Below are 26,822 nucleotides of genomic sequence, written 5' to 3'. Positions count from 1 at the left end.
TATTTATTCTATTGATGTTGTTAATGTGTCTTGTTTTGTCGTCCGTCCAGACTGCGAGCCTGCTCCCTCCTCCTTTCTCTCTGCCGCCTCAATCGCCTCAGGGGGCCTCGCTCCGCCTCCCGCGCGGGGCGGCGGCGTCGACGCGTACGTGATGACGTAAGCGACGTGACGGAGGGGGACCCCCTCCCCCAACAAGGCACCTCCTCCTCCCCCCTGAGGGCAGGCCAAGGCCCGACTTGGCCAGCCGAGCCGGTCAGTCAACAGGGCCAGGAGGCCGGGGGAGGGGGAGACCGGACAGACAGACAGACAGACTGACAGAAAGACAGGCAGACTGACTGACAGAAACACAGGCAGACAGACCGACAACCCTGTTGGGGCCTGTTCCTAGTTGGCCAGAGAGCGAGCAGGGTTGTGGAGCCGCGCCCGCCTGCTCCCAGGTGAGGAGGCCCGGCCTGTCCTGTCCCGTCCTTTCCTTGGGGGGCCCCCCCAAGCCTCTCCTCCTTCCTCACCGCCTTCCTTCCAAAACCCCCGGTTGGGCGGCTCTTCAGTCAATCAATCAATCAATCAGTCGTATTTATTGAGCGCTCACTGTGTGCAGAGCACTGGACTAAGCGCCTGGGAAGCGCCGTGGGCGGCCCTCGCCGCACGACCCCGGTGTTGGGGGTCTCTGGGCGGGGGCGCCTGGTCGGCGACGCGGAAGAGGCAAGCCCGCGGGTGGCGGTGGGGGGATATTGACAAATAATAATAATAATAATGATGATGATGACGATGGTATTTGTTCAACGTTTATTTGTTCAACGGTATTTGTTCAAGGCCCTACTGAGAGCTCACCTCCTCCAGGAGGCCTTCCCAGGCTGAGCCCCTTCCTTCCTCTCCCCCTCGTCCCCCTCTCCATCCCCCCATCTTACCTCCTTCCCTTCCCCACAGCACCTGTATATATGTATATATGCTTGTACATATTTATTACTCTATTTATTTTACTTGTACATATCTATTCTATTTATTTTATTTTGTTAGTATGTTTGGTTTTGTTCTCTGTCTCCCCCTTTTAGACTGTGAGCCCCACTGTTGGGTAGGGACTGTCTCTGTATGCTGCCAACTTGGACTTCCCAAGCGCTTAGTACAGTGCTCTGCACACAGTAGGCGCTCAATAAATACGATTGATGATGAGTTTACTTTGGGCCAGGCACTGTTGTTAGCGCTGGGGAGCCCCTTGTTGGTTGGTAATCAATCAATCAATCGTATTTATTGAGCACTTACTGTGTGCAGAGCACTGGACTAAGCGCTTGGGAAGTACAAGCTGGTGACATATAGAGACAGTCCCTACCCAACATTATTATTATAATAATAATAATGATGGCATTTATTAAGCGCTTACTATGTGCAAAGCACTGTTCTAAGCGCTGGGGAGGTTGCAGGGTGGTCAGGTTGTCCCACAGGGGGCTCACAGTCTTAATCCCCGTTTTGAAGATGAGGTAACTGAGGCCCAGTGAAGTGACTGGCCCAAAGTCACCCAGCTGGCAATTGGCGGAGCCGGGATTTGAACCCTTGTCCTCTGACTCCAAAGCCCGGGCTCTTTCCACTGAGCCCCGCTCAGTGGAAATGATGATGATGATGAGGATGGCATTTGTTAAGCACTTATTATGTGCGAAGCACCGTTCTAAGCGCTGAGGGGATACAGCGGAATCAGAGTTGTCCCACGTGGGGCTCACAGCCTTAATCCCCATTTTACAGATGAGGGAACTGACGCCCAGTGAAGTGACTTGGCCAAAGTCACACAGCTGACAAGTGTCAGAGCCAGGATTAGAACTCATGACCCCTGACTCCCAAGCCCGGGCTCTTGCCACCGAGACACGCTGCTTTCCCCCTGTTGTCAATACTGAGGAGCCCGTCTTCTAGATTGGGAGCCTATTGTTGGGTGGTAATAATGATAATGATAATAATAATAATGATGGCATTTAAGCACTTACTGTGTGCGAAACACCGTTCTAAGCATTGGGGGGGATACAGGGTGATGAGGTTGTTCCCCGTGGGGCTCACAGTCTTAATCCCCATTTTACAGATGAGGGAACTGAGGCTCAGAGAAGCTAAGTGACTTGCCCACGGTCACACAGCAGACGTGGCAGAGGCAGGATTAGAACCTACAACCTCTGAATCCCAAGCCCATGCTCTTTCCACTGAGCCACGCTGCTTCAGTAGGGATTGTCTCTATCTGTTGCCGACTTGTACTTCCCAAGCGCTTATTCCAGTGCTCTGCACACAGTAAGCACTCAGTAAATACGATTGAATGAATGACAAGGTAATGAGGTTGTCCCACTAGGGGTTCACAAGCTTCATCCCCATTTTCCAGATGAGGGAACTGAGGCCCCGGAGAAATCAAGTGACCTGCCCAAAGTCACACAGCTGACAGTGGCAGAGCCGGGGTTAGAATCCATGACCTCTGACTCCCAAGTCCGTGCTCTTCATTCATTCAGTCATATTTATTGAGCGCTTACTGAGTGCAGAGCACTGTACTAAGCGCTTGGGAAGTACAAATCGGCAACATACAGAGACAGTCCCTACCCAGCAACAGGCTTACAGTCTAGAAGTGCTCTTTCCACTAAGCCACACTGCTTCTCTAATAATAACAGTGGTATTGGTTAAGCGCTTCCTATGTGGCGGGCAATGCTCTAAGCACCGGGGTAGAGACAAGCCAGTCGGGTTGACCACAGTCCCTGACCCATGTGGAGCTCACTGTCTCAATCCCCCTTTTTACAGATGAGATAACTGAGGCCCAGAGCAGTGAAATGACTTGCCCAAGGTCACACAGCAGATGGGTGGCAGAGCTGGGATTAGAACCCATGACTTTCTGACTCGCAGGCCTATACTGTAGCCACTACGCCGTCATGGACACCCCTCTCATACCAGCTTGCTGAGGCTCAAGATCCTAGTTGCAAGGGAGGTGTACATGGTGGGGAGGTTTGAGGAAAAAGCAGGAATTGGTTGGCCCTGGAAACATAGTCTTCTGACAGTGTGTTATGTTCCCGCAAAGGTAACCCCATCCATCGAGCCCTATTTTGTTTCTAGGGCTTAGGAGGAATACAACTGCCATATTCAACGTTGGATTTTTATTTATTTTTAGAGACATTCAGAGGAAGTTGTTGTTTATTTTGGAGAAATAAATATCTGGCTCTTTAGTCTGGACACAAAGTGAGAGGAGAGAGGTACACCTGAGTTCAAGTGACATGAGAGGAATGATAAATTTCCTCAGGAAAGGAAACCCAAGATCTGTTTATGTAGATACTTGTAAACTCTTATTCATCATTCCGCTGGTGCACGATACCAAGAGATTGTTTGTTTCAGATGGCTGCTGCACAACCAAAGTGATAATATTTGAAGTTTGAAAACAATGTGAAAGTGGAAGAAAGTAAAATAATGTTTCTCTAGTAGGACTAGAGCCACTATATAGGCATACTAGCTCCATGTACAGTGTGAGGTTCAATGGAAAATGGGCTTGTGGTACTAGTTCTTTGGCCTAGCTCTAGGGTGCCAGGGGTTTCCACTTTGGAAACCAGTTGACTAAGAAAGACAATGGTAGCATAAAAGAAAATCCCAGTCCTTGAATTTCAGCTTGATTCCGACTAAAGTTGTTAGAAAACATACTGAAAGCAACAGTAAATAGCAGAACTGGAAAAAAACCCCTCCTTTTCTGACTCATAAAGCTTCAAAGAAAAAAAAAAGAAGAACCAAACCCCAAAGCAATCCCCCCAACGAAACAGTTTAGGAAGCAAAGAAAAATTAGCTTAAGTATTTTTAGTTAAATGTTTTAGTGAAAGATGTTTGAAAACTAGTGGGCCAGACTACCTTGTGAAGGGAGTAGAATATGGTCAGTAGGTAAAGGCTTGGCCCTGACTTCGTCAAAAAGCTTGGCTTTAGCACGGACTGTCAATGGAGGGGCTGAATGGCAGGTCCTGTGAGGCTTAGGGTGTGATGAATAAAGGGCACAAATCCAAGTGCAAGGTCCTGGCAGTAGGGAGTAGGTTAAGAGGAAATGAAGGCTTAGTCAGGGCAGGCCTCTTGGAGGAGATATGCTTTTAATAATGTTTTGAAGGTGGGGAGAGTTATCGCTTGTCAGATACGAAGAGGGAGAGAGATCCAGCCTAGAGGCAGGGTGTAGACTAGGGGAATCAGTGGTGAGGTAGACGAAATGGCGGTACAGTGAGTAGGTTAGCATTAGAGGAATGAAATGGGCTGGATTGTAATAGGAAATCAAAGTGGTAAGGTAGGAGGGGACAAGCTGATTAAGTGTTTTAAAGCCAATGTTTAGGAGTTTTTGTTTGATGTGGAGGTGGATCATCATCATCATCATCAATCGTATTGAGCGCTTACTATGTGCAGAGCAGTGTACTAAGTGCTTGGGAAGTCCAAGTTGGCAACATATAGAGACAGTCCCTACCCAACAGTGGGCTCACAGTCTAAAAGGGGGAGACAGAGAACAAAACCAAACATACTAACAAAATAAAATAAATATTTTATGGGATGGGCAACCACTGACGGTTCTTGAGGAATGGGAAAATATGGACTGACCGATTTTTGTAAAATAAAATGGCCCTGGCAAGCAGAATGAAAAATGGACTGGAGTGGGGAGAGACAAGATACAGGGAGGTCAGCAAGGAGGCTGATGGGATAATTATAGTCAAGGTGGGATGGGATAAGTGCTTCAGTTAACCTGGTAGTGGTTTGTGGGGCAAAGAAAGGGCAGTTTTTAGTGTTGTCGTGAAAATTGAAGTGACGGAATTTGGTGTCGGATTGAGTATTTGGATAGAATGAGAGATGGGGATGATGGCAAGGTTACAGGCTTGAAAGATAGGGAGAAAGGTGATGCTGTCTACAGTGATGGGAAAGTCACGGGAAGGACGGGGTTTGGGTGGGAGGATGAGTTCTGTTCTGGACATATTTAGTTTGAGATATCACTGGGACATCCGAGTAAAAATGTCCTGAAGGCGGAAGGAAATGTGAGGCTACAGAGGAGGAGAAAGACCAAGGCTTCTCCAAGGTCACAGAGCAGACAGATGGTGGGGCTGGGATTTGTTCTCCTTCCTACTTAGACTGTGAGACCATGTGGGACCTGATTATCTTTTATTTACTCCAGTGCTTAGTACAGTGCCAGGCACATAGTATGAGCAAACACCACAATTATTATTATTATTGGGACAGTGTCAGTGGAGCCAAGGTTGGATAATGTTTCCAGAAGAGGATGTTTGACAGCGTTGAAGGCAGCGGAACAGTCGAGGAGGATTAGATTGGATTAGAGGCTGTTGGAGTTGGCAAGAAGGAGATCATTGGTGATCTTTGAGAGGGCAGTTTTGGTGGAGTGATGGGGACGGAAGCCAGATTGGAGGGGGTTAATGAGAGAATTGGAGGAGTGGAAGTGGAGGTAGCGGGTGTAGATAACTCGCTAAAAACTCAGGGTTGGATGATCAGCTGCTCATTTAATTTCTTTACTGCTGGTTTTTCTACCAGATTTGATCTGTCTTAAAGTGGTTCACTTGGAAGATGAAGTGGCATTGCAACTGTAGTCATTATCTTATTTTTTTATTTTTTGAAGACCTTTGGTATTCCGAGTACTGAACTAGGCACAAACTTGGTGTCTCTTCCCCACCGTCCCCATCCCCCACCTTGCCTGGGAGACGGCACTAAAATGAAAAAGAGGAAGTAATAGGAGTACAGCGGTGTTTACATAATGCTCTGGGAGGCGTTCATTTATCGAGCGTATCATTCATTGTTGTTTATGTCGATCAATTTGTTTTTCAGGCTACTTTATGGAACGATGCTGAAGGAAATAAGAAATTCATTAATGCTTGTGGAAACTGTAGACTATTAAGGTAGGTAGTAGAGTTTAAAATTTTTGGTTTGGCTCTAAGAAGTGGTATAGTTAAGTTCCTGTTGGATTGCTATCAAGCACATCTTGAGAGTATTGCCCAAAATAGGAATATATCAAGACCAGCATAGATTTCTGGTTAACACAAGAAATATTTGCCTCTGCATACAATAAGTGGTCAATAAATACCATTGATTGATTAACAAGAGAAAAAAGATTGGTGTAGCAATGTAGTCATTTTTTCTCATATTTTTGTCTATCAGGTATTTGCTGTTCTTTTCCATCCTGCACTAAAAGCCATTTTTGAAGCATTTATCTAATAAAAATATCAACCAGTTTGCAAAACTTTAAATTATTTTATTTGATACTTTTGGTGTGCAGTTTTATCACTTGTCACATTTGTTACCTTTTAGAAAAGTTTACAGATTGGTTTGAAGTGACTTGGGTACTTGGATTTGGTTTTGGTCTAGTTTTAGCCTACTGTCATCTTTGTTGAACTGTTCTGTGATTTTTAAGCTCATGATCTTTTTAGTTAATAAAAAGCATATTTTTGCCTACTCCAGAAACCTGTGATGGAGGTCTCTGATTAGTTTCCTGAGTACCAGGATGCAGAGATAGGTGATAATTTCATTCAGTCAATCCTATTTATTGAGCTCTTACTGTGTGCAGAGCACTGTACTAAGTACAATGGAAGTATAAATCTGCAACAAATAGAGATGGTCCCTACCCAACAACGGGCTCACAGTCTAGAAGGCAGGTGCTCAGAATGTGTTTTGTGAAGTTGCTCGGGCCTCCACTTGGTTTTGTTAACAGAATCAATTCCTGAATTTGGGGCATTGTGTTTGAGTAACATTTTTAGAGGTTAATCATTCCAAAACAGTTTGGAATGAATCTCAGCTAGCAGTTGATTTATTTATTTAAAAGAAACAGTTTCATTGGGTATTGTGTCATTAAATGTTGTCATCATATGTTGTCATCAAAATGACATGGTTAGATTGGACTTTACAAGGTTATCTATTTCAACGCCTTGTAGGACCACACTAAATCATCCCTCTATGGAAATTGCTATTTTGATAAATGGCATATTTAGGCATCTTATTTACATTTATTATTAGGTCTCAGCTGAGAAACATAGGATACAAAATTAATTTATAATGAAATGCCTTCTTAACAGGCTTCCGGTTCAGAGTTTCACAGATTACTAGGAAAAGGAGAAAAGTTGGAGGGGGTGATATGATGCATTTATGTTTCGTTTGTCCTTCAAAAACTCTTGAATTTTAAAATCCTCATCTCCTACCTACTTGTCCCAAAGCCGTTTCCCAGAACCCCGTCCAGTGAGAAAGAGAAATGTGTAGTAATGCAGGTTCTGAGGGTGCTTTCTTGACAATTGGTAACATGCAAGTGAAAACACAAAGAACGGGTTCTGGTGGGTTTTTCGTTTTTTGTGTGTGTTGTGGAGGGGTAGTGGGTTGTCTTGAATCATAATAAGATATTTCCGTGTAAAGGTATGGCGTTGGAGGAGTAGTATCTAAAAGACAGACGTTCCTGTTCTTATTTAGGAAATGTGGAAATCAGTGCCTTTATAAAAAAAAAAAAAGCATACTTTCCAAATGGTGGAAATGAATGGTGATATTTCATCGAAAAGTCATTTGATTTAGGGTTGCCATGGCAAGGACTGCTCCCAGTATCCTCCCCAGTGCTTAGAACAGTGCTTTGCACATAGTAAGCGCTTAACAAATGCCATCGTTATCTTCTAGACTGTGAGCCCGCCTGTTGTTGGGCAGGGACTGTCTCTACATGTTGCCGACTTGCACTTCCCAAGCGCTTAGTACAGTGCTCTGCACACAGTAAGTGCTCAATAAATATGATTGAATGAATGCAGGTCCCTACTGATCATAGGAACACCTTGGTCAATCAATCACATTTGTTGAGCATTTACTATGTGCAGAGCACTGTACTAAGCACTTGGGAGAATACAGTACAACAGAATTAGCAGATACGTTCCCTGCCCGTACAAGCTTACAGTCTAGAGGGGGAGACAGACAATATAAATAAGTAACTTATAATATGTAATTTAAGGATACGGTCCTGAGAACTATTAGGCCTCTGTCTTGGGTATGAAGCTTGGATGTGAAGAGATCAGGTCATTGGCATGTTTGGGAGCAGAGTTGGTCTGTGGCCTGTTTGCTTTAGGCACTCACTCATTCAATCATATTTATTGAGTGCTTACTGTGTGCAGAGCACTGTACTAAGCGCTTGGGAAGTACAAGTTGGCAACATATAGAGATGGTCCCTACCCAACAGCGGGCTTACAGTCTAGAAGACTCATTCAATCAATTGTATCTTAGTGCTTACTAAGTGCAGAGCACTGCATTAAGTACATGGGAGAGTGCAGTATAACAGAGGTGGTAGACGTGTTCCTTTCCCACAGCGAGCTTGTAGTCTAACGGGGGAGACAGATGCTAAAGTAAATTATGGATATGTACATAAGTGCTGTGGGGTGAGGGAGGGGTGAGTAAAGGGGGTGAAACCAAGTGCTATCAGTTGGCAATCAGCTCCCTTCCCTTATTAAGCCTCACCCTCTTTGACCTCACTCCTCTTCCATTCCACTCCAGCTCACACTTTGTTCCTCTTAAGCCAACGTACTAATTGTACCTCATCTCATATCTCCTGCTGCCGAGTTCTGCCTCATGCCCTCTCCCCTGCCTGAAATCAGTCAGTGGTATATGAATGTATATTGTGTGCAGATCACTGAATTCTCTTCCCCTTTATACTGGTCAGGCAACAGCTCTTCCCAGCATCAAACCCTTCTGAAATCCCATCTCCTGTCTCTCTCCACTCCAGTGCATACTTCACTGTATTGCCTGGATCATTTTTCTAAAAATCCGTTCAGGACATGCCTTCCCACTCCTCAAGAACCTCCAGTGGTTGCCAATCTATCTCTTCATCAAACAGAAATTGCTCATCATTGGCTTTAGAGCGTTTAATCACCTTGCCCCCTCCCAGTGGGGATTTTACCTCTGAGGTAAATCCCTAACTCCCTTCTCAGGATTGCATCTGGCATGTTTCCAGTACTTTACCAGTCTTGGCTAAAGAAGCAAAAGCCAAGCAAAGGCCTCCCATTCCATTCTCAGCTTGGGTAGTGGCTAGTGACTGGAAGGCAATCTGCTCCAAGTCAAAACTCACCTGTGCTGGGCAGTAGCGGCATGGGAGAGAGTCAATCAATCAATTGTATTTATTGAGCACTTACTGTGTGCAGAGTACTGTACTAAGCGCTTGGGAAGTACAAGTTGGCAACATATAGAGACAGTCCCTACCCAGCAGTGGGCTCACAGTCTAAAAGAGGGCGAGGGCGGAGACTCAAGTTTACTGTGTGGAAGGAGGCAATGGTAGACCACTTCCGTATTTTTACCAAGGTGGGTTTGGCTGTGAAGTTTCAACCTTACATGATGATTATGGTATTTGTTAAGCCCTTACTATGTGCCAAGCACTGTTCTAAGCACTGGGATAGATACAAGGTAATCAGGTTGTCCCACGTGGGGTTTGCAGTCTTAATCCTCATCATCATCATCAATCGTATTTATTGAGCGCTTACTATGTGCAGAGCACTGTATTAAGCGCTTGAAGTACAAATTGGCAACATATAGAGACAGTCCCTACCCAACAGTGGGCTCACTTTACAGATGAGGTAACTGAGGCACAGAGAAGTTAAGTGGCTTGCCCAAGATCACACAGCAGGCAAGTGGCAGAGCCAGGATTAGAACCCATGTGCTTTTACTTGTACATATCTATTCTATTTATTTTATTTTGTTAGTATGTTTGGTTTTGTTCTCTGTCTCCCCCTTTGAGACTGTGAGCCCACTGTTGGGTAGGGACTGTCTCTATATGTTGCCAACTTTTACTTCCCAAGCGCTTAGTACAGTGCTCTGCACACAGTAAGCGCTCAATAAATACGATTGATGATGATGATGATAATGTGCTCTGACTCCCAAGCCCGTGCTCTTGCCACTAAGCCACACTGCTTCTCTGAAGCTTTAGAAGACAGGATATCACTTGGTCGGGCTTTTCACATATCAGGCCTGCCCTCACACCTCTTGGAGGTTTCTGGGATCATCTTAAAGTGTGAAAAAGAGGGATTTCCGCAGGGTAGGAACACTGTATTCAATGTTATCACTGGATTTTTGGAAGTGCTAACAGCCCCCTATCAGTGCCTCAATGGTGACTGGTTGTGTTTGCTGTGCAGATCCAACTAGCTGAGCTGTGATGGCTTCCCCTGCCTGTAGCAAGCATCTTTTTTTACCTCTTTTCATGATTCCTGATTATGTTTATGAGAACACTCATAAATGTGGCAGTGGATGTTGTCTCTTCCTTTAGCATGGATTTTTGACTTTCTTTCAGGTCTCCCAACTATATTTATGAATAGTGGTTAATGTTCTCCCCTACTCTCTGTTGACATAAGTGCCTTTTTAATTGTCAGATGAATCAGGCAGGAATTATAGAATATTTTTGGTGCCAGACCTGCCTCTTCGAAACAGGTAATAGATCTGATGTCACTTAATCTAGACTGTCATTTAGCTATGCTCTAGGATTTGGCAAGAACTAATTTGTGATGCAGAAAGTTGATTATGATTCTTCGGCTTTGGAATTCAAAATGTGCATTGTATGTGATCATTTGGAAATGACAAGGTACCTATTAGTTCCGGAAATAATCACTTTTATTTGTCGGAAACTATTTGATTAACTTGGTATCAAATTGACTTCATTATTCTGTTTGTCAGAATGTCTTTTCACTGCTTTTTAAAATGAAACTTTGCCTTTTAAGTAACACTGTGCTCCAGGACAGTAATTGTATGATTGAGATCATGGCTATCAATAAACTGTGACTTATAGAACCAAATATATATATGCTTTTGAGGTCGATTGATTAATACTATATCTTACCCTGCCAGATTTATCATTTCTGTCATAGGAGATTAGGTAATTCTTCATGAAGCTTTGCTTTTTTTTTTTTTTACCTAGTTGTAGTATTCTCACCCAGGTGTTCTGTGATGATTTTCTGTATTTATAGTTGTCACAACCCGAACTTTCCATTTTTCTCTTTTCCCTTCTCAAAATAGACACCGTATTGACTTTTTTCATACTTGACATCTCCCAACTCCTTCATTATATGTCTACAACTTCATGCCCAGTTCTTTTGGTGTTCTGTAATGTAGATGATCAAGTCCCACAGATCCATTCCACAATCAATCAATAGTGTTAATTGCTCACCTACTATCTGCGAAGAAGGCAGGAAAATAAATTACAGGTGGGAGGAAGTAATAGAGTATGAAGATATGAGCAGGAGTAATGGGGGTGAGGTTTTTAGTGGGGCACATGAAGTAATCTTACATGAAATCTTCTCTACTTTATCTTGTTTTCCTATGCTCATCTGTATTGCTTGTCTTTTTCAGTTCATTTTTTTTGTTTGGTCAAGGTGATCAAAAAAATCATTCAAATCCTTTGTCTTTTTGGGGTCATCTATGATCACTCTTACCATTTCATCCAATAAAGGGGCAAACATTTTTTCCCTGTCATTTTATGATTTCTGATTTATTTAAAGAATGTTTATATTTCCTCTTCTCTGTAGCAGATTGCATTATCACTATCAGATTGCATTATCATTATCAGTGGTATTTGTTGAGTGCTTACTGTATGCAGAGCACTGTACTAATCACGTGTAATAGAGTTGGTAGATGCCATCCCTGTCCACAAGGATCTTACAGTCTAGAAGGGGAGACATATTAAAATAAATGAGATAGGGGAAATCGAGTATAAGGATATTTGCATAAGTGCTGTGGGGTTGGCATATCAAAATGCCCAGGGGGTACACAGTGCAGCATAGTTGATGGAGAGGGTAGGGGAGATAGGGAAATGAGGTCTTTGTGTCTGGGAAGGTGTCTTGGAGAAGATGTGATTTTTAGGAGGGCTTTGAATGTGGGGAGAGTGGTGGTCTGTCGGATATAAAGGGGGAAGGAATGCCAGGCCCAAAAAAAGATGTGGGCAAGGAGTCGCGGTGGGATAGATGAGCTCGTTGTACAGTGAGTAAGTAGGTTGGCATTCAAGGAGCTGAGTGTGTGGGCTGGGTTGTAGTAGATCGGTGAGGTAAGGAAGGAGGGGGAGAGCTGAGACCCAATTCTATAAGCTTCCATTATTTCTTGTTACCATGTAGGAACAAGGGAATAAAGGCAGAAGGGCAAAGCATTGCTTACTGAGTCTGTGGTATTTATTAATAATCAGTGCTGAACTCCAAAGATTAACTGCTCTCATTGTATTTTGTTATGTGGACTTGTTAGCCAGAAAACTGTCATCTAATATTCTTAATTTGCCTCCTGAAATGTTGGTAATTTCACAGAATTATTCTCATCTGTAATCTGGTGTTCTATAAATCACTTTTACTGCAGCTACCCTTTATGAAGTGAAAATTTTCTAGTTAGCGTACCTTGGCGCCAATTTTGTTTATGATAGCCAATTTGGTTTGCATTTGTGTGTATTAAAAGTTGTAGGATTGAGAAATTTGGAATAACTGGGGAAGCACGTGATCTCCTTCATGGTAATGACAGTTTTGGGTTTTCTGACATGTTATCCAGTTTTGTACTTAATCGTATTTATTGAGCTCTTTACTATGTGCCGAGCATTGTACTAAGCACTTGGGAGGGCACGGTACAACAGAATTAGCAGTAGGGAAATCTTAATTTGTAAAACAGATATTTTGTAATTGCGTGTACACATGACTTCAGTATTTTTTTCTTTCTATTTTTTGTTTAATTCGAACCTTTATTCTTGATTGATGCGATCAAATCTGTTCTTTTTTAAGGTACTTGTTAAGCGCTTTACTATGTGCCAATCACTGTTCTAAGCACTAGGGTAGATAGAAGTTAATTAGGTTGGACACAGTCCCTGTCCTACATTGGGCTCACACTCTTACCCCTACTTTACAGGTGAGATAACTGAGGCACAGAGAAGTTGAGTGACTTGCCCAAGGTCATACAACAGGCAAGGTGGGATTAGAACCCAGGTCCTCCTGACTGCCGGCCTGTGCTCTATCCACTAAGCCTCGCTGCTCCACTACTTTGCCTTTGCAAATAGTACTTTGCCTTGTTTATTTTTTCCCGGAAAGTGAATTTTATCTACTGGCCCAAGAAAGTTCAGTCTCATTTTTAAACCCGAAATCTTTCAGTTCTTTAGATGCGGATGTTACAGTATATTGGCCATGGATCAACGAAAAAATGACAGCCTTGTTCCTAGTATCACACAACTGGAGGATTTTCTTACAGAGCATAATTCCAATGTCGTTTGGCTTCTTGTTGGTGAGTCCCCTGTACTTACTGCATCTAAATATTTTTATTTGGGTATATGTCAAGTGTATCAAAATCTGAATGTAATTAATTACCACAGGGTTTTAATGGTGCACCAAGGGAGATCTCAGTACTCTCCAGGTGAGCCACCAATGAAATGCATCAGTGTTCAGGGTGGAATTGTACCTAGCAGCATCTCCTAGTTGTTTTGAAATGTGGTAACTCAAAAATAAATATGGGCATAATTATAGTTTTGCCTATGGAAACAACACATATAAATATGAGCATGTGGTGAAAAGTAATGAATGTTACTGACATTGAATGTAATGTGTTCTAGTTATTGCAGTATTGAATTCCTAACCTTTCCCTTCTCAGTTCTTTTCTATCCTTGGGGACCATTCTCTGAGAGTAAAGATATTTTCTTGTAAAGCGTTAGATCTTAGAGAACATCTTTAGGGTTAAGTTTGAGTGGAACAAGGAAGATTTAATAGCAATAATTTAGTATTCGGGATTTGTTTTTGGAGCTTTTGTAGATTGGGAAAAATCTTATTAAAGGTATGTGCTGGGTTCTAAATGCTAGGACAAGCTGTGGCACATTTTGGAATTGAAGAACAAATATGATACAGTGAAAGACAGTTATTTGACATGCAAATGATTTTTAACTTAAAAATTAAGCATTGGCTTTTAATCACACAGAAAAATCAAATAGAAGGAATATTTGTTATAAATCTGTTTGATCCTAGTAAATCTCTAAATTCCTGTAGCTTTTAGACCCCAGTTGAACAGGAGAAGTGAGCCATGATCAAGAGTGTTGTAAAAGTCAAGGAAACAAAGCATTTGGGGTTTTGTTTTACCTGCAAGTACCTGATTTGAAGGAAAAAGTGAGACTATAGAAGATGGAGTCTCCCTGAGGGAAATTCCAGTGGGCCTCAGCCTTGAGGAGTGGGAGCAGGCCATGTGGGAGCAGCTTGGCTTAGTGTAAAGGGCACGGACTTCGGAGTCACAGGTAGTGGGTTCTAATCCCAGCTCTGCCACTTAGCAGCTGTGTGACTTTGGGCAAGTCACGTAGCTTCTCTGCGCCTCAGTTACCTCATATGTAAAATGGGGATTAAGACTGTGAGTCCCACATGGGACAACCTGATTACCTTGTATCTACCCCAGCGCTTAGAACAGTGCTTGACAGATAGTAAGTGCTTAACAAATACCATCATCATCATCTTTGAGACTTTAAAGCAGAGAACCTGCATGGTAGAATTGATTATAGTGCTAGTGTTTTGCACAGTATTGTTCACATGCTTTTGTCCCTGTTGGTAGAGTTAGAAGTACAGCAAAGCTCATCCTCAATTTTACTGTACATAACATATTTCTTGTAAATACATTAAAGTCCTCTTATTGGCATCTAAACTGATGGTTGGTCTTCCGAAGTCAGAAAGAAAAGTATGCTAATAATCTTCTTAATTTTTTTTCAACAGCTACAATTCTATCTTGTGGATGGATTATTTATCTAACTTATTATAATTCCCGGAATGTTGGATTGATTTTAACATTAGTTCTTAACAGATTATATAAGCATGGCTACATTCATATTGGTAAGTGGTAAGGTAAACAAAAATGTTTTTTTTTCTTTTGTTAATTCCAAATTAAGAAATTTAACCTGTGAACATGTGTGTAAGTCAAATGAAAGGACGGTACCTGTGATTATCAGGTGAGAGGGACACTTGTATAAACCGTAAACTCTTCCATTAGATTGTAAACTCCAAGAATAGTAGTAGTAGTCCTCTAGATTGTAAGCTTGTGTGGACAGGGGCCGTGTCTGACGACTGTTATATTGTACTCTCGCAAGTGCTTAATACAGTGCACTGCTCATAGTAAGCGCTCAATAAATACCACTGATTGATAGTAGTAAGTGCTTACTCTGCACAGAGCACTCTGCTGAGTTCTGGGGAAGAGTATTCAGGTGGGAATTAGACACATAGACCCTGGAGATTTTTGATCTTTTTGTTGTCTTCTATTGTGTGTTCTCAAGCATCCAGTAAATTGCTGTGCACATATTAATTGCTAAATAACTACTGGAGGTGATGGCGTAGCAAACCTCAAAAGGCAGACCAATTGGCACAACAGTTGCCTGTGGAAGCACTTTCTGAGGAAAAATTCAAAACAAGAAAAATCGAAGTTTCTTGTAACTTGGATTTCAGACAATTGCAAAGCCATTCATTTGTTTACCAAAGACTTTAATGTATTACCCTGAGTCAGTTAGGCTTGTGAAAATAGAACTTCATCATCCATAGCAAGGGCTTCAACTAGGGGTGACCAAATTGCAACTCGAAAGCTCTTTGTAGCTCTTGTTAAGTTGCTTTGAGCCTTGTGCACGTTTGCTGTAGTATTTATTAATAGGTGACTGTTCTAGCCCTTGACTCCAAAACTCATGGCTGTGTGTTTATACATATTTTTTAAACAACCATAAACTAAAATTTCCTTTCCAAAGAAACTATTTGATTTATAAATGTACCTGTGGGCCTGCGCCAGGACCAGAGAGGGCTACAGCCCCCAATACCCAACCCCTGCCATTCCTCACTGTCTCTCACCACTCCCTCCGTCCTTCCCTCGCTCCCTCCGGAAATACTTGCTTTCCACTACTTGTCACTCTCTCCCTAGAACTCCTGCTCGTCATTCTGGATAGCGCACTTTCAATCAGTCTATCAGTGAATTGTATTAAGAGTGTTAAGCACTGTGCCATTTACGTGGGAGAGTAAAGTAGAGTTAGTGGTCATGATCCCTGCCCTTGAAGAACAGTTCTTCTGGCCGTATTATATTTTTGGTTTGTGGTACTTGGCCACCTCCACATCAGACACTTCAGACTGTAGTAGAGAGGACTAGGGCCAGCCATAAATTACCTTAGGAAACGATTAAATGGATGGCCTCACGCATTTTAAAAAACCCACTTCCTTCCATGGGTGACTAGTTCCAGCCCTCTCACCTAATAAGGTATCGTGACTCAAACCCCTATTTTAGAAGACACGTGGTATAAAATTGAGCATATTATCAGTTCAGCCGTAACATACGTTTTCATTAGGAGTCTTGGATGGATTGCAGTTGTAGAATTCGGAACCTTCTGACACTACACATCTGTTTGGATACTGTGCCATGTAGTGGTGAAATAAATGGTTTTGCACACATGCACATTGTCGGACATAGTGCGAGTTCTGTCTCTGAACACTTTGTTCTTCAAGAACAGTCCCCATGTAGGAACTGTCCCCATGTAAAATGCCAAAATGTATTGTGGAGAGGATTATTTAGTCTTATTCCCTGGAGATTTTAAAGGACAGGGTACACAAACCAATATTCCCAATAGCATTTCTGCCTAGACATGACAAAGAAGTAGGTTCAGAGGGAACCTACAAAGTCATCCATCTTTTAAAAGTTCTCTGCACTCTTTGTCCAAAACATTTCTAACCCAGTGATGAGAGGAAGGAGTGATAACTCTGATGGCCTTATAATGTCTTCAAAATGTATTTTCATTTTCCTTGGTAATCCTTCCTTTGGAAATCAGGAACTATTTTTTGAACAACACTTTGTTGTCACTGAAGTGGTAATTTTTTTCTTTTCTTTTTTTTATTTGAAGTCTATGCTTCCCTCAGTTAAGACTAATTCCCCCAAATCTTGGCCTAAATCTTCCCTCTTCTTACTTTTCAGTAGGAAGGACTCTTTTTACTGCTTGTTCATATTTTCCATCATTGTCTCCCTGTTAGAGAATTAACTCTATGTGGGAAGGGAATGTACTTTTTCGCCTTCAAAAGGATGAACCCCGTCTGTCTTGAATGGCTTAAATATTCATTGGGAGGAAGCTGGAGTCTGGCACAGACAACTTCAGGAGGCCTGGCCTTCCTATTTTTTAGGCAGTTGAACTGCTAGTGTCTAAGATAATAGAATCAGAGAATTGAAAGGGTTCTGATAGAAAGCATGTAGGATGAAACCTTCAAAATGACTGTGTTAGATTTTTCTCAGATGCCAAGTTTATCTCTCCTCTAGACTTTAAGCTCCTGTAGGCAGGGAAGTTCTACTAACTTTGATGTCTTGTAATCTCCAGTGTTTAGTACAGTGCTCTACACACAGTAAACAGTAAGAACCACTGTTTGTTTGATTCCCAAACACTCCTTGTCTCACTAGCCCGTTAGCTTGGCCTTATCCTCGACTCATCTCTTTTTTTTCAACTCACATGTTCAGTCTGTCATGAAATCCTGTTGGTTCCACCTTCACAACATTTCTAGAATCCACCCTTTCTTCTCCATCCAAACTGCTTCCGTGTTGATCCAAGCACTTATCTATCCTGTCTTAACTACTGCAACAGCCTTCACGCTGGCCTCCTTGCCTCCTTTCTCTCCCCTCTCCAGTCCATAATTCACTCTGCGTCCAAGATCATTTTTCTGAAAATTTGTTCAGCCCATGTCTCCCCACTCCTCAAAAAACCTCCAGTTGCCCATCCACCTCTGCATCAAACAGAAATACCTTACCATTGGCTTTAAGGCACTCAGCTTTCTCCCTTCTGCCTTACCTCACTGATGGCCTATTACAACCCAACCTGCGCACTTTTCTTCTGTAAAACCAACCTGTTTTCAGTATTTCAGTCATGGTTATCCCACTGCCAACCCCTTCCCCACATTCTCCCTTGGGCCTGGGACTCCCTCCCCTTTCATATTCAACAGGCTACCACTCCACTCACCTTCAGAAGCCTCCTAAAATCGTATCTCCTCTAAGAGATTTTCTGTGACTGAGCCCTCATTTCCCCCTATTTCTCATTCCATTGACTGAATGCACCACATTCAGTAGGCACTCAGTAAATACCATTATTGCTGTTTCTTTTACTACAGTTAAAGGAAAATATCAAGGTTTCTTAAACATTTGGATCTAAGTGCTTAAAAGGTGTATTTGTAAAAATCATTATGAAAAATTTTAACGCTTTAATGTATTAACTTGTAAATGCTCCTTAGGTATGTGCGAAGAAAGTCGGTCTCTAGTCAGATAAATGTCCTTTTTCTAAATCTTTTTGGTTTGGTTTTGAACAGGTTCCTTTTCTTTCTCTGTCCTGTCTGGAAAAGTGATGGTTCGTGAAATCTATTATATTAACGAAGACATGTCCATCAGGTAAACATCTCCTAATGTGGGCTGCCGGCTTTTTAAACGAGTAGTCTAAAGACCTTTCAAATATTGGTGGGAAGGAAGGGTGTGCAGGTGTGGTTGTGGAAGTGAGGGTGAACAAGTGAGAGAGTCAACACAGAGGAACATGGAGAGAGGAATGTCAGGAAGTCTGGTCAAAGACTCACCCTCCTTGAATTGGGAGTTGCCCTGTCGTGCCTTGGTATCAGGGATAGATAGAGATAGGGATAGAGAAGCAGCGTGGCTCAGTGGAAAAGAGCATGGGCTTTGGAGTCAGAGGTCGTGGGTTCAAATCCTGGCTCCGCCACTTGTCAGCTGTGTGACTTTGGGCAAGTCACTTGACTTCTCTGGGCCTCAGTTACCTCATCTGTAAAATGGGGATTAAGACTGTTAGCTCCACGTGGGACAACCTGGTCACCTTGTAACCTCCCCAGCGCTTAGAACAGTGCTTTGCACATAGTAAGCGCTTAATAAATGCCATTATTATTATTATTATTATTACTATTATTATTATCAGGGCTTTCCTTAGACCCTCTGTGAGACTCCTGAGGCTGACCATAACCCCAGTCATCCACTGCTCCTCAGAGGAGTGGCAGGGTGGATTTTGATGGGTCAGAAACTCCTGAAGCTTCCGCAGGGACACCCCATAACCAGACAGCATCCTTAAAATATAAAAGAGTATTTAAAATTTCCCCAGATACTTGCGTTTTGGTCCATAAGATTTAATCAAGCCAAAGTGTGTGACCTCAAATTTAAATGCTTCACTTGGAAGCACATCTAATAAATTAATCAAATAATAATGATTGTGGTATGTAAGGGCTTACTTTGTGCCAATCAATCAATCAATCAATCAATCGTATTTATTGAGCGCTTACTATGTGCAGAGCACTGTACTAAGCGCTTGGGAAGTACAAATTGGCATCACATAGAGACAGTCCCTACCCAACAGTGGGCTCACAGTCTAAAAGGGGGAGACAGAGAACAGAACCAAACATACCAACAAAATAAAATAAGTAGGATAGAAATGTACAAGTAAAATAAATAAATAAATAAATAAATAGAAGCACCGTGCTGAAGGTGGTCAGATCAGTCACAGCCCCTGTCCCAACATGGGGCTCATAGTCTAAGGGGGATGGAGAACAGATATTTAATCCCCATTTTACAGTTGAGGAAACTGAGGCCCAGAGAAATTAAGGTTATACAAGGGTGAAGCTGGGATTAAAACCAAGGTTTCCTGACTCCCAGGCATGTGCTCTTTTGATGAGGCCATGCTGCTTCTGTTCAAATAGTCTCTAAAAGGGTAGTTATTGAGAGTTTTTGTTCCTATATTAATAGTTTTATTTGGCCTAACTTGAAATGGCATAATTGCCAGATGACAGTTTTTCTGGCAGCTAAATGCTGGTCTCAGCTAGTCTCCTTGTTAATAACTTTGATCCCCACAAAACTTTGCACTGTCTCCATCATTGATTTACCATATAAATATATTTGATTTGGGTTATTCATATGCAAGTACCTACAGAGACCTTATCCTTATCTTTTCAAAAGAGAACTTTTAGTTAGTGGGGTGGTTACTTAGCTTCTGTCAACATTTATAAATTCATATTAAAAATAATCTAAAAAAGGATAACCCTCAACCTTTTCATGGTTATATAAATCTGCAAAGTACAATTCCATTTTTTTGGACTTGAGTGGATTTAATAGAGGATTTTTGGAGATTTTTCTGAAATTTTCTCATTCATAAAGTTATGAATTCCAAGAGATTTTTCAAGTGTCTCTAGCCGTCCCATCATTCCCTTCTCCTTCTTAATGATATGGGTAGACTACAACATTTAGCCTTATTGCTTAATTAACTGTAACATTATTGCTGTGAACTCTTGTGAACTTCGGTCTTTCCAGGAATGTAGTTCATGAAATCGTAAAAACCTGTAATTCAGGATCAGCCTTGTTTGGCCTGCTTTTCCACTACTCTGGGCCTGCCATTTTCCTGTCTCTTAGCTTATCGTCATTGCTGTTGCAGAATCAAAGAGGATGTGAAATGTATTTTGATTCTCGTTTGTATGTCTTTAATGAAGTATGTTTTTAAAACTGATGATTAGAACAGTGCTTTGTGCATAGTAAGCGCTGAATAAATACTATTATTATTATTTCAATTACCATGTATTTGGGAATTTTTTGGTTTAGTTATTCAAAAGTTCTCTGTGTCTTATTCTTATTTTGGACATGTATCCTATTTAGAATTCAAGATGGATTTATTATTTTTCGGTGGTGGAAGATGTATAATCCAAAGCAGAAGCAGCATGGTGAGTTTGATTTTTTTTTTTTTTAATTTTATTTTAGCCAGTTAACCTTTCATCATGAATTTCCTTCTGTCTTTAGCATTTCATTTGATTGAAGTTTTTATTTGAAATACGTTTTCTTCTGAAGGGGCGGCTGAAAATATGAGTTTATGTGTTCTCTGCACCTGTTTTTAAAGTCAATTTAGAGACTCTTCTTGGGGGAAAAAATCTGTCCTGGATTTGCATAGGATGCTGCACGTGATTGACTATCCCTTCCCTTTAATGTGCCCATGCAGATTGCCTCTTGCGGCATTGTTATATTTGGTTTTTGGGGTTCTCCCTTTTGTAATTTTTTGTTTTCTCCCTTCTCCCCAAACTGAAGGTGTTTTGGTGAGCTTGGTTTGGGTGCAGCAAAACATTTGTGCGGGCTTCTGGCTCCTCATACTTTGCAGGGGGTCTTAAATGGCACTTCTTACACTCAGCATACTGCTGAATGCTGCTGCAGACTCTTCCTCTCTCAAGTGACTAGTGTCTTTGTGTTGTCACTTGAAAAGCGCTTTTGAATAAGTTTTTCTACCAGGGGCAGTTTGTGTACTTTGATTATTTATCTATAAATGGTGATGGGTTGTGCTAACTCGTTCACACATTCACATATTCTTCTAAGGTTTCCCAGCACATTGCGGCCACTTGATTGTGTTAGGGTTGTGGTCTCTGGCTGTGAAACAATATCTATTTGTCGTCCTTACTTAGCCTTAGACATTGCCGACTATCACCCACAAGAAGTAAGAATTAATCTTAACGTAATGTTTTGCACTAGTCAGAATCTTTTAGAAATCTGTTTCTACTTCAAGTAGAAATTGGTTCTAAACAATAAGATACGTGATAACATCTTAATACCCGATCTCGGTCTGAGACATAGCCAAGCCACATTTCATGTGAACAAACGGATCAATACAGTATTGCCTCCGGTTAGTTTTTACTTTGTCTTTTTGCAGAGGCCTCATTGATCTAAAATATTGTTGGACCTGTTTTTTATGTGCCAGACTATATTTCAAATATTTAGCAATCAGTTGTAGGTTAAGGAATTTTAGAAAATATATAATGACATTGTGAAATTGCTGAGATTATCAGCATTAATGATCAATTTAAAACCATGTTTCTATTTGATAGAATTTTCTCAGTTAAGCGTAGTTGTTCAATAAATAAATATTCTGTTTACCTTCTCACCGCCAAAGCATTTACTCCCAAATGTTTATTTTGCCTTGAAGCATTTTCCATGGGAAATGAATGTATCAATTGCGATAGAAGCAGATTTTTCCTTTGGAAGTTGACAAGTAAAATATTTTGAAAACCATTTCAGAAAGTTTCTAGGTGCTACTTTTAATGGGAGTAGAATTGCTCTCTATTTCCCTGTGCTGTCTGAGAGGCTTATAAAGTGTTTGGACAGAACAGTCTTGTTGTTATGATGGTGAAAATGTTTTGATATTTTCCTTGCCCAAAATTGGAATGCAGTTAAAAGGGAGGATTTTCAAAAACATTTTTACGTGCTTTCAGTGCAATAGATACATGTGTAGGTTTGACCCAAAATTACTCACACATTTTCCAAAAAAGCAGCTTTGCTTTCTAAATCTTTGATTTATCGGATTCACCTGGCTGTTTTAAGAAACTAAATTATGTTTCTGCATCACTTAATTACATTGGGCTTTAAGTGCTGAAGTATTTGAGCAGAATACTTTTTTTTCAAGGTTTCATCTGCTTTACCTTTTACAAATGCAATGTGGAGGTTAGAGCTCATAACCAAGAGCTAAGTGACTATAATCTCCACATGCTGGGCACTTCCATTGCATGGCTTAATGGAAGGAGCATGGGCTTGGGAGTCAGAGGTTGTGGGTTCTAATCCTGGCTTCACCACTTATCAGCTGTTTGACTTTGGGCAAGTCACTTAACTTCTCTGTGCCTCAGTTACCTTATCCTGTAAGATGGGGATTTAAACTGTAAGCTCCACATGGGACGACTTGATTACCTGGCATCTACCCCAGCTCTTAGAACAGTGCTTGGCATATAGTAAGCACTTAACAAATACCATCATTATTATTATTACTCCATTTAGTTTTGATTGAGCCTGATTTTTTTCCCCTTCCTGTAAGTTGTAAATAGTTTGTAATGCAAAGTGGTTTGGAATTGAAAAGTATTTTATGATATTTGTAAGTATTGTTGTTAGTTTGCTGTAATTTCTGCTTATTCACTTAATTTTTTTTAGGATTTAATCTTTTCCATAAATCATTTAGCTCTTATAAGAACCAACCTGAATAGTTGTGAATGAATAATGGTTCTCTGCACGATAGTGGTTTTAGTAGTAATACCCCTGGGGAAAGTTTGCAAAAGTACATTTATATTGTATATTTCGTTCTGATTTAATTTGGCTTTTTAAACAATTGGCTAAATGAGTGTTTGCTTATTGAGTATTATCTAATCCTTAGAATGGAGTATCTGACGTTAAAATAATTATGGGTATGTACGTACGTGCTGTGGAGCTGAGGGTGGGGTGAATATCAAATGCTGAAAGGGTACACCAAGCGATTAGGCAACATAGACCAGAGAGGGAATAGGGGAAAAGAGGGTTTAGATGGGGGAAGACGTCTTGGAGGAGATGAGATGTTAATAAAGCTTTCAAGGTGGGGAGAGTGGTGATCTGTCAAATATGAAGTGGGAGGGAGTTCCAGGCCAGAGGGAGGATATAGGCAAGGGGTTGGCAGCCAGATAGATGAAATTGCGGTAGAATGAGTAGGTTGGCATTGGAGGAGTGAAGCCTGCAGGGTGGGTTGTAGTGGGAAATCTGCAAGTTGATAAGAGGGGGTCTAGCTGAGTGATTTGAAGCCAATGGTAAGGAGGTTTTGTTTGTAGAGATGGATGGGCTGTATACAGACACATATATTCAGACACATTGGAGGTTTCTGTGGAGTGAGGAGATGTGAACTGAATGTTCTTTTAGCAAAATGATCCAGGCAGCAGAGTGATGTAAGGACTGGAGTATTCTATTTATTTTATTTTGATTAATATGTTTGGTTTTATTCTCTGTCTCCCCCTTCTAGACTGTGAGCCCACTGTTGGGTAGGGACTGTCTCTATATGTTGCCAACTTGTACTTCCCAAGCGCTTATTATAAGTGCTCTGCACACAGTAAGCGCTCAATAAATACGATTGGAGTAGGGAGAGACAGGAGGCAGGGGGATCAGCAAGGAGGTTGATGGAGTAGCCAAGAGGGGATGGGCAAAGTGCCCGGATCAGCATACAGTAGTTTGGGTGGAGAGGAAAGAGTGGATTGTAGTGATGTTGTAAGGGTAGAGCTGGCAAGATTTGGTCACAAATGTGGTGTGGAAGATGATTTGGAAAGAAGGGTGTCATTTCCTGTGAAGTAATATTTCTATTGTATACGACTAAATACATCCAGATGAAGTAGAAGGAAATTAATACTCTGCAGTTATGTTACTAGTAGTATAAAGGTGTATTTTATAATGCTGATCTGTGCAAGCTCAGTTTTATATTATGCCATGTTTAGTGTGATCTTTGATTACAAAGCATGGCTATTTACAAACATATAAAACAGCTCCACTTGTCAACACAGCCTCTGCTCCTCTGCTCAATTTTCCCCTTCTCCCGGCAGGCTGAGTACACAAGCACTTACTACAGTGTCCTGCATACAGTATGCACTCAGTAAATACCACTGATTGTTTTCAAGCATGTTGCTGGTATAAGAGGTTTCAGTATCACAGAATTAGTGTTGTGAAGCAGCATGGCTCAGTGGAAAGAGCCTGGGCTTGGGAGTCAGAGGTCATGGGTTGGAATCCCGGCTCTGCCACGTGTCTGCTTTGTGACCTTGGCCAAGTCACTTCACTTCTCTGAGCCTCAGTGACCTCATCTGTAAAATGGGGATGAAGACTGTGAGCCCCTCGTGGGACAACCTGATCACCTTGTATCCCCCCAGTGCTTAGAACAGTGCTAATCACATAGTAAGCGCTTAACAAATGCCATTGTTGTTATTATTATTATTACTATTGCAGTATCTAAGAACTAGCTTTCACGATGCATAATATTTTTGAATGGTAAGTTAGATGAAGTGAATTTGGAGCAAAATGGAACATTATTACTATTTGGAAATCCCGATGAGCACTCAGGCACTTGGCAATTCCTCCATTGGTTGCCCAATGAACTAACGTGAGCCTGATATGCTTTTGCGCCATCCACAAAATGAAGCAGGGAGAGAAATGCAACACAAGTCATTCATTTGCATTTTGGCACAGTTTCGAACAACTTGGCACCCATGGAAACTAAGTCAGAAGTTTGGCATACCATTGGATTTAGTTTTATCTGTGGCATCCCGGATTTTAATTTGTATGGATAATTGAGAGTTAAATGTAGATGTAGAGTCTCCACGGAGCAGACTAAGATCATGAAACTCTAAAAATCTCTACCTGAGACAGAAAAATTACAGTGTTTAAAGGACTAGGAAAAAGGGTAAATGAACAACCCTGCCTTTGGCAGAGAGTATATATTTTCTCATAGTTCTCAGGTTCTTAGTTAAATCTGAATTAGCCCAATGTCTTATGAGTCATTTGGAGGAATCCATTTTGGGAATGAAGCTTAGAATACATTAGATTGAGTTTTATGAATCCTTATGAAGAGAGATCTACAGATTTCCAAAATTTCACTTAAGAATTTAAGATGCAACAGCTCGTGAGTACAATTGAAGCACAAGTCTTTGGGTATTTATTTAAATTTCTAGGGCTTTGCCCCTTTTGCTACAAAGAAAAAAAAATCTGACACATTCCACTAAGTGACTCCATCCTTTTGTCACAGACCCAACTGACTTATCAACTTAAGTGTATTACTTCTCTGCTGATTCCTTTAGTAAGAAATTACAATTCTGTAAATTTGTATTGAGCAGTTGCGGTAATGATCTTAGAATATTGCAGTGACATGCCCCCAAAGCACAACAGAAGCAAAGAGCAGCGAAACGCTGCTATATTATTTTGATTTTCAAAATAGCATAAGGAGCAATTCTGTATTGTCTCTCATATCGTATTTATTTTATCTCGTATTTTATCGTGTGTTGGATAAAGCTAGATGTTGACCTCGTCAGTGACGCTGGTTTGGGTACAAGCAGACAGGTTAACAACAAAGCTGCTCTGCTTTCTGAGTTGCCTAGCTCTCCAACTGAGAGTGAGATGAAAAAAGACCAGGGATTTGGGCCTCTAGCCCTTCTGTTTAAGCACCACTGAGAAAGACAGCAGGGAAGCTTTCTGAAGGTGGAATGATCGGTGTTTCATGCGATCCTTCCCGAAGAGAATTTTTGCCCTGTTGCTTCCAGAAAGCTAATTTTCTCAAGTTTTAGAGCTTGAATTTCTTTTCCCACTGTGATGGTTCTTGATTAAATGTGTTTGACATTTCCGTAAATGAGCTTGTTTGGGTTAGCAGTTTTAAGTGCTGGCAAAGCCAGAGGAAAGTAGTTTTAATAGTTGCTTAGTAAAGCTCTCCATCGGAGAGAAGAAGAATACACCCGTGTGTTCTCTTCGAAAGAGACATTAATTAAGGAATGAGGAAGTGGTCTCGAGAGCTCTAGTGACATAAGGCAATCTTTCAAAAACTTTGATTGCCTGCATTTCTCTTTCTAGATGAAATCATTTAATGTCCCAATTTATGCCCCTTAATGCAGCATGAAACTTTGATGTTGATTCAAAAGCAAAGAAATTCAGAGTGAGTACGCCAGAGGTAAAATCCGCAAGGTTTTAGAACTGTGATTCATTCATTCGGTCATATTTATTGAGCACTTACTGTGTGCAGAGCACTGTACTAAGCGCTTGGGAAGTACAAGTTGGCAACATATAGAGATGGTCCCTACCCAGCAATGGGCTCACAGTCCAGAGGAAACTTTGGCTGAAGACTAATATAACAGAAGCTTAATCAAGAATGGACTTTTTAGAAATTAGGTAAAAATAACATGTATTTATAGTAAATCATTTCAAACAATTTTGAAATTCATTTTTTCCCGGGTCTGAATGTATGCACTTGAATGGCCTATGAGCTCAGTTCTCCCTGATGTCTGGAGTTTTTCCCATTTGTAAATGTAGCTCCTTGCAGTCAGTATGATATTTAGAATACTAATGCTCTAAATGATGTGCACTTAGCCACCTGAAAGAAT

General features: G+C 41.3%; 1 protein-coding gene across 1 annotated transcript in view; it reads left to right on the top strand.

Annotated features, from left to right (window-relative positions):
- Positions 1-303: 303 nt before the first annotated feature.
- Positions 304-26,822, top strand: part of KIAA1109 (KIAA1109 ortholog) — a 174,169-nt gene continuing 147,650 nt past the window's right edge. The window contains exons 1-6 of the mRNA XM_038769136.1: positions 304-437; positions 5,794-5,864; positions 13,077-13,206; positions 14,667-14,783; positions 18,258-18,336; positions 20,584-20,648. Of these exons, the coding sequence (XP_038625064.1) occupies positions 13,110-13,206; positions 14,667-14,783; positions 18,258-18,336; positions 20,584-20,648 (358 nt within the window). The 5' untranslated portion in view covers positions 304-437; positions 5,794-5,864; positions 13,077-13,109. The remainder of the gene's footprint in view (positions 438-5,793; positions 5,865-13,076; positions 13,207-14,666; positions 14,784-18,257; positions 18,337-20,583; positions 20,649-26,822) is intronic.

Source organism: Tachyglossus aculeatus, chromosome X5 (assembly GCF_015852505.1).
Source record: "Tachyglossus aculeatus isolate mTacAcu1 chromosome X5, mTacAcu1.pri, whole genome shotgun sequence".
NCBI classification, from domain to species: domain Eukaryota; kingdom Metazoa; phylum Chordata; class Mammalia; order Monotremata; family Tachyglossidae; genus Tachyglossus; species Tachyglossus aculeatus.
Note: the sequence above shows the minus strand (reverse complement) of the source record. Positions and strands in the feature narration are given on the sequence as shown.